A 7,935-nucleotide genomic window follows, 5' to 3' on the forward strand; every position below is an offset into this window, starting at 1 on the left:
TTGGGGCAGTTTGGGGTTGGATTTGGAGCGTTTCCAGCCTCTTCCCAGCACAAGCATCACCTCAAACGCCTTCTCCCTGTCCATTTTCCCCCGCTGGCAGGTGGGTGGCTGAGGAGTGGGGCGCCTGCAGCCGCTCCTGCGGGAAGCTGGGGGTGCAGGCGCGGGCGGTGCAGTGCATGCAGCGCCTGCAGGACGGCACCAACCGCACCCTGCACAGCAAGAACTGCCCCGGGCAGCGCCCCGAGACGCGCCGGCCCTGCGGCCGCCTGCCCTGCCCCGCACAGTGGAGGACAGGAGCCTGGTCCGAGGTGAGGAGGAGGGCATGAGGGTGGTGTCTTGGTTTGGAAAGCCAGGAGTCTGCTAAGGAAGGCAGGAGCCTCCCCTGAAATGGAGAATGTGAACCCTCCCCACCCCTCCGAATTGCTATGAATTTTAAATTAAGGGGCTCTCAGGCAAAAATATGGGAGCAGGAATAACAGTTCTTTAATAGGGAAGAAAAAAAAAAAGATAAAATTAACAACGCAGTGCACTAGAACAACAGTGCCAGAGTCAGAACCCAGCCTGACACCCTGTGGGTCAGGGTGTTGGCAGCAGTCCCATTGGAAATGTGGCTGCAGCCCTCCTGCAGTGTCAGGGGTGGTTCTGCTGGAGCAGGGGGTCCTGTAGAGAGGGATGTGTTCTTCCTCTGAAGATCCAGGGGAAGGAGAGGCAGCTGCTGTTCCTCTGGGGAATCCCGTGGAGAAAGCCGTGCTGGTGTCTCAAAACCTCTGGATTATATCTGGGTAGCAATGCTTGGCTCCTCCCTCTGGGCAGAGCATCTCCCAATGGGATGTTACAGTTCTTATCAGTCATGCAGGGACATTCAGTAGCTGTTATCAGCAGATGTCCCCTCCCAGGGAGGTGTGAATGTGGTCACTCAAAGAGAGAGATCAGGCAAACTGCCCACTTGACAAAGGTAATCTGCCATACAGATGGGAATTGAAAACATCTTGCATTGGGATTTTCAAGAGGTGGGTGTGAAGGTCAGCTGCTTATAGGGGTCATGGAGGAGAAGCCTAGACTGGTTTGGTTCAAAGGGGGCTGTAAAGGTCACCTAGTCCAGATCCCCTGCTGTGGACAGGGACAGTTTCCATCAGACCAGGTGAGTCCCACCCAGCCTTGGTGGAGATAAGGGTACAAGAGACAGTGATGTTTTCACATAGTGCTGGAATGGTTTGGGTTGGAAGGGACCTTAAAGCCCATCTCATTCCAACCCCTTCCCTTGGTCAGGTCACCTTCCACTAGGCCAGGCTGCTCCAAGCCTGGCTTTGAAAACTTCCATGGAAAAATGGGAGAGGGGGGAGCATCCCTGTGCAGAGAGTGTGGGGGTTTGGGACACAGGGAGGGAAACTCCACATCAGGAGGCAAAATCCACCTGAGGAACAGTCAGCAGCACATCCTGTGGAGCTGTGGGGGTGTGGGGGCTGTCACTGACTGTCTGTCTGTCTGTCTGTCTGTCTGGGCGCAGTGCTCGGTGACCTGCGGGGAAGGCGTCCAGCAGCGGCAGGTGGTGTGCAAGGGCAGTGACAGCAGCGCCCGCTGCGAGGGTGACAAGCCAGAGGCCATCCAGGGCTGCCACATGGCTGTCTGCCCAGGTGAGAGGAGGAGGAGGAGGAGGAGGAGGAGGAGAAGGTGGCACTGGGATGGGGCATGTGCCCACAAATGCCTCCAGCCCGTTGTGGCTTCAGGGGATGCCAGCAGACAAGGTTGGGTTGAACGTCCCCTGATGTGGCTGGCAGTAAAAAAAAGTTAAAAGCCAGCCGAAATATTTCCCTTCTCTGCTCATAGCCCTGGCATTGACTGGCTTTGGGTTTTCTGGCAGTTTGAACTCTTGATGAGCTGGTAGAGAATGGGCACCCTGGAGTTTATCTTGGGTGGGGTTTGAGTGGCTTAAATGCTGGGTGCTTAAGGGATTTAATTTTTAAGGAGATCCCGTAAAACAAAGCAAACCCCCTCCCGAGGTATTTTGAGTGCCCTCAGCCTCCCGTGGCTGCTGGGCATCGTGGTGCTCTCTCTGCAGGGAAGCTCTCTGGCATCACTGCCAGTGCTGATGCCGGTGACCACGGCACGACCAAAGGGCAGCGGGTGCCCCAGGAGGGAGCCAAAAACCCCGTGAGCAAGATCTCCTCCAGTAAGTGCAGTGTAAGGGCGGTGCTCCGCTGGATTCCCCTCCCGAAGAGCTGTGCAGCAGGGGTGGGAGCGCACCCAGCGCTGCTCCTGGGGAGTTCCAGCCTCCGCTGCTGCCTCTGCTCCAGAGCGCGTTGCTCCGTTGCCATCTCGTGGTGTGCGAGGTCCTGCAGTTTCCCCCGCTGAGCTCCTTTTGCCTCCCGGTTTTTATGCCCTTTCCTTTTTACTATGGAATTTTTTTTAAGCAGGGAAATGGCTTCTGGTTTTTCCTCCTCGGAGTCCTTCACAGCTGGGGCTCGGTGCGTTTTGGTTTGGAGCATCCCTTGCTCTCTGTTTTTTCTCCATGCACAGAATGCTTTCAGTGCTTTGGCTTCCTTTTCCAGGTCCCTCTTGCCCGCTTCCTACGTGGATAAGCAGCACCCTGGAAGGGTTGTTCCCTTTGGGAATCCCACGGGAGGGGTGCAGGGCCGGGAGCCTCATGCCACCTTATTTTGTGCTGCTCTGTCCCTCTCCAGGGGAGCCTTGCCTCGGGGACAAGTCCATCTTCTGCCAGATGGAGGTGCTGGCTCGCTACTGCTCCATCCCTGGGTACAACAAGCTCTGCTGTGAATCCTGTGGGAAGAAAGCCTCCTCCACCACGGGCTCAGCCCCTGCCACCAGCATTCCCCCGGGAACCACCACTCCCAGCCCTGCTCTGCCTCTCCTCCCCTACCCCACTAGCCCAGCTCGGGGGGAGCCCGCTGGGGACCCCACTCTGGCACCTGGGGTATCCAGCAGTGATGCTTTTCCAGGGGAGCTGCCAGCCCCCAGGGAGCAGGGAAGGGGCCAGGGGGCCAGGTAACCTGCTCAGAACCACCTCCCTGTGAGGCTGGCAAAGCCTTTCTCCCTCTCTCCTCCCGTTCTCTCCATCTTTTTCCTCTCCCCCAGCTTTCAGTGATGGTTTTCATGGGTGGCACTGCCAGGTTTGGGAATGACCTGGCTCCACACCCAGAAATTCCTGGGAAAACCACTCATTTCCCATGGTCCTGCTTGCCCTCCCAGCCGTGCCATGGTGCTTTTTGACAGTGCTGTGGGAAAAAAAAAGGTGGAAAAGAGCAAAAAAAAAAAGCTGTGGGAACACAGGCTGCTTCCTCCCAAGGTGCTAAAAAGATGTGGGAGGGGGATGGCTTTAATGTTGCATTTTCCTTCCCCCTGCTCCAAGCAGCAACACAGGATGTGCTGGACAGGAGGGTCCTGGCTTGGTGGTTCAGCCCTGGAGCTTGGGGATAGCAGTGGGAGGATCCTGGGAATCTGGTGGGGAAAACTGGAGGGGAGGTGCTGAGGTGAGGAGAGGGGAAGTGTGGGGAAATCCCAGACTGCTGCTTTGGGCTGTCCTTGGTGGGGTAGAGAGTTTGGGAAATGTGTCTGGGGGAAGGTGGAACGTGCCAAGCATAGAACTGCTTCTGTCCTGGGGGCAGGGGATAGTCCAGGAGATTCCAAAGTGAGCAATAAGAACCACAGGTCAAAGACCAAATATTGATGTCAAAAATGCCTGTCACCTGGGAGTGACTTTGTTTTTAGCCAGTTCTGCCCTTGGCCAGCCCTGAGCTGATACCAATGCCCAGGATCACCAGGATCATCCCTGCACCCTTGGATCCAGTACCTCTGGGGCAGCAACAGCTTCCAGGGGGAAATGGGAGTGACTGGGAAGCCAGGAGTGGATTTTAGGGGCAGTTACCAAGAGAGGAGGGAGCCAAGGATTCATCTGCATCTCTCATTGCTTGGGAAGGGGTGGAGAGGGGGTGATTAATGCCATTACAAATTATTGTGCCAAGTACTAAACGTTTGCACAGCACTTTAGGAGCCTTGGGCTGCCCTCTCCTTGCTGGGTGTTGGGCCAGCTTTGGGTACAGGGTTTGCTTTGACAAGTTTCAGTCCTCAAAAACCTCCCAAAAATGGTGTCCCTGAGGGGGCTTCCATGGTTTTGGTACTTTGGTACCTCTGGGTGCAGTGGCAGGGGAAGGTGGGAGAGGAGGTTTTGGGAATGGGGAGGTGGAGTCCCAGGAAGGCAAGGCTTGGCAGACAGGCCAGTTTGGCATTGCACAGTGGGATGTCCTTGGGAGCACGTGCATGGTGTGGGTGCTGGCCCTGAGGCTCCTGCTTCCCTGGTATCCAAGGAGTAGGATGTGGCATCCCTAGGACAGTGCTTGTGAGCTCTGCAGGTAGCCAGGCCTTGCTGCTGAGGTGGCCTGGGGTGACTTTCCCATGGATTGTGACAGGGTTGAGGTGCTTGCTTTGCCTGAAGATGGGTGGAGACCCCTCTGCATTCTGGATGCTTTAGCATTGGACTCTGCATTGCTCCCCCAGGGCTTCCCCACACCCTCCTGCTGCTGAGGCACAGCTGGACGAGCATTTCTCCAACTCCTCTTGAAGCACCTCAGGCTGGAGGTCCTTGGCCTCCTGGGTGCTGCCCTTTGGCCTTAGGTGGGCATCCCAAAGCCTGGAACAAAGCCCCCCATCTGTCTGAGCCACACAGCTGGCACACCTCGCAGGAGTGGGCACAGGGAGGGTGCTGTGCAGTGCCCAGACCCAGCACAGGCAGGTATTGGCACCCACAGGGGATCCTGTGGGGATACCAGCGTGGGGTTCATCCCTTGGGATGCCTCCACCCCTGCCATGCCCCTTGCCAACCCCTCCACAGCAGTGCCAGCATTTATTTATTGTGCCAAAGATAACACTTTGTTTGCTCTCCAAGGAGCATAACAAAAGGACCTTCTTTCCCCTCAAAAATGCGCTGTGATGTCCTTCCTCCAAAATTCCCAGCTGCTCCCCTCCCTTCCTTGCTGGCCTAGGCTTTGGTGCTTTATTGCTTTAGGAATATTCGCAGTGGTCCCTCCCTACACCTCAGGGCAGAGCTGGGGCTGGGCACTGAGCCAGCTCCTGGCACCCACAGCCCCTGGGGTGTTTGGGCAGGGGGGCTGCACTGCAGGTGCTGATCCTGAGCTCAGGATCACCTGAGAGCTGGGGGAGATCTAAAGCAGGCTGGGATAACCTCCCCCAGCAGCTGGGGTTGCTCTGGGCTGGTGGTGCTGCGGGGCTGGCACCAGCTCTGCCATGTGTCTCACAGAATCCGGGAGTGCTTTGGGTTGGAAGGAGCTGTAAAGCTCCTCTGGTTCCAGCCCTCCTCACCTCCCACTAGACCAGGCTGCTCCATCCTGGCCTTGAACACTTGCAGGAATCCAGGGGGGTTTATTCCAGCTGAAGGCAGGCTGAGCTTGGGTGGCTTTGTCCTGTCTCTGGTCCTGTCTCCAGGAGGAGAGGGTGACTCTGATCCCCTGCACCCTCCTGAGGCAGGTGGGTGCATGGAGTCCTTCCTGTGCTGTAACCTTGTCCAGTGTTACCTTGATGTATAAAGTTTTGTACATACGAGATTCAGAGCTTTTTAACTTTTAATATTTATTAATTTTGTTGGGTTCTTTTTTTTTTTTTTGAACTCTAACATAATGTAAAAAAAAATAAAAATAAATCCACATAAAAATCTCTTGCTGTTGATCTGTTTTGGGGATGTGTGTGTGGAGGGGGAAACATGAGCATGACCCATGTGTGGTTGTTGAAATGGATTTACTTGGTGTTTACTTCAACCCAGTCCCTCCTCTTTATCAGCCAGAATTTCACATGGCTGTTTTGAGGAGGAAGAAAATCTCTAGAGATACACATATATAGATGCACACACATAAATAGTTAAACCACTGCAAAAACAAATATTGATGTGTCACTGGTTCAGGCCAAAAAGAGCCCCTGATGCCATGGCCAGGTTAAAGATGTAAAGAGGTGAAACCAGGGTAGGGATGAGGCCAGAGAGGAAGTGTCAGGGTGTGTTTTGGCAGCCCCCCTTTTCCTGTTTGATGCCAAATCCCAGTTCCTGTTTGGCTTCCTGAGGTTTTTAGGGAAACTCTCTTACAAGGTTTGGTGTTGCCTCGCTTGTCCCAGCTCATGGATGCTCCACTCCATCCTCAGAGCAGCAGCTTCCCTCTCAAGGACCACTCCCTGCTTGCTTCCTGCCCTTTGCACTGCAGGGCAGGGCTGGAGGGGACACTTGGCTGGTCCCCAGTGCCACTTTTTATCAATGACCATGGTGGCAGCTGCTGGCACCTGCATGGCAGGGAGGTGAGAACATCGTGGCTTTGCCCTCAGGGGCATGGGAGCTGCTCTAAAGTCACCTCACACAAATTGGTGATTGACTTCACTGTGGCTGACAATTTACTTCATTGGTGGCCATTGATGCTGCTGTAATCCCTAAAAAAAAAGCTTTATTTTCCTCTTTCCTGCTTTACATCCTTTTAAGTGTCTCCTGCAGCCCTCTGGTTCTCAGAGTGATGGTGGAACCACTACATCTTTTGGTGAAATGAAGTCACTCTGTTTTCCCCTTGTGTTTTTCATGGCCCCTTCCCAAAAGGTGAAACCCAAACCCCACCAGGTCATTCCTTAAATCCCAGCCACACTGGATTCCTCTGGATCTTTGCAGTGCCTGCTTTTACAAGTGCTTTGCAAACCCTGTTTGGATTTTACCATGGAAAAACTCTTCCACCTCTCTGTTGGGTGCTTCCCTTCCACACAGCATCACTACAGCTCATCACACCCTCAGCTTTTTTAGGCTGCAGCAGCCACAAGATTTGGGCAAGGAGGGATTTTTGGGTTTGTAAGGGACAGGAGAGGCTTGCAGCTGGTGTGGTTGTGGCTTTTCTTGCTGGGATGGCCAGGCCAGGCCAGGTTGGATAGGTCTTGGAGCAACTTGGTCTGGTGGAGGATGCCCTGCCCATGGCAGGAGGTGGAATGAGATGAGATTTAAACCCAAACCAGTCAGGGATTTGGGTTCTGTGAGATGGGGCAGAGCAGGTGCTCGTCCCCATTGCCCTACCAGAACTGGAATTATGGCTGTGTCTCACCCTCTTCACTGCTCATTTTCCTGCTACAGCCACTGCATCCCTTCAGTACTCACACTCTTGGCCAGGACTGGAGTGGCTGGAACAGTTTTCTAGGAAAGCTTCAGCTTTCTTTCCCATGGCTTTTGCCAAAGGGTTTTATCTCAGCCTTGTTGGCTCAGCTCAGCCGCTTCCCAGGCTCCCTGCCTGACTCACCAGCCCTGGCCCTGAGCTTCCCCCCAGCTTTTCCTGCAGGGATCTCCTCATGGCACAGCTGCTGTGCTTTGCCCAGCTGTGTCCCAGTCCATCTTCCCAGCTTTCTCCCTGCATTCCTGATTGCTGGGCAGGTTATAACAGCACCCTGCCAGTTGCTGCTCCTGGGATGCTCCAGACTGGTTCCCTGTGGCTGTCAGAGAAGCTGTGCATGTCCCAGGAATGCCCTGCAGGGATCCTGGTGTGATGTGCATGCCCCAAGGAAGCTGTCAGCCCTGCAGTGGAGGTTTGGGATGTGCAGCTTCATGTGAGGTTTGCTGTTGCCACAGTTCAGTGCTGGGATTTCCACTGCTGCTTTGGTGAGTTATAAACTGATTTTTTTTTTTTTAATTTATATTTTAATTTTTTTATTTTTTGTGGAGTTTGGGGAGTCTCTGGGGCCCAGCAGTCAGGAAATACAATTCTTTGTATTTCAGGCTGCCTAGGAAGGAGAGAGCAGTGGCTGATCAGAGAAAGCTCTGTCCAGCATTTCAGAGCTGCCTCTCCACTAAAGTCCCAAGGAGAGCTGCTCCTCACCATTCTTTCAGATGCATTCCCTCACTCTCTCATGGCAGTTTTGTCTCTGCAGCCAGCTGGGGCAGGCAGGCAGACAATG

The 7,935-nt window shown here is 54.4% G+C and overlaps 1 protein-coding gene across 1 annotated transcript in view; it reads left to right on the forward strand.

Moving 5' to 3' along the window:
* Positions 1–3,410, forward strand: part of ADAMTS14 (ADAM metallopeptidase with thrombospondin type 1 motif 14) — a 31,508-nt gene extending 28,098 nt beyond the window's left edge. Inside the window, exons 19-22 of the mRNA XM_066554252.1 lie at positions 101–308; positions 1,508–1,634; positions 2,060–2,170; positions 2,682–3,410. Of these exons, the coding sequence (XP_066410349.1) occupies positions 101–308; positions 1,508–1,634; positions 2,060–2,170; positions 2,682–3,007 (772 nt within the window). The 3' untranslated portion in view covers positions 3,008–3,410. The remainder of the gene's footprint in view (positions 1–100; positions 309–1,507; positions 1,635–2,059; positions 2,171–2,681) is intronic.
* Positions 3,411–7,935: the final 4,525 nt, after the last annotated feature.

Source organism: Molothrus aeneus, chromosome 8, assembly GCF_037042795.1.
Source record: "Molothrus aeneus isolate 106 chromosome 8, BPBGC_Maene_1.0, whole genome shotgun sequence".
NCBI lineage: Eukaryota > Metazoa > Chordata > Aves > Passeriformes > Icteridae > Molothrus > Molothrus aeneus.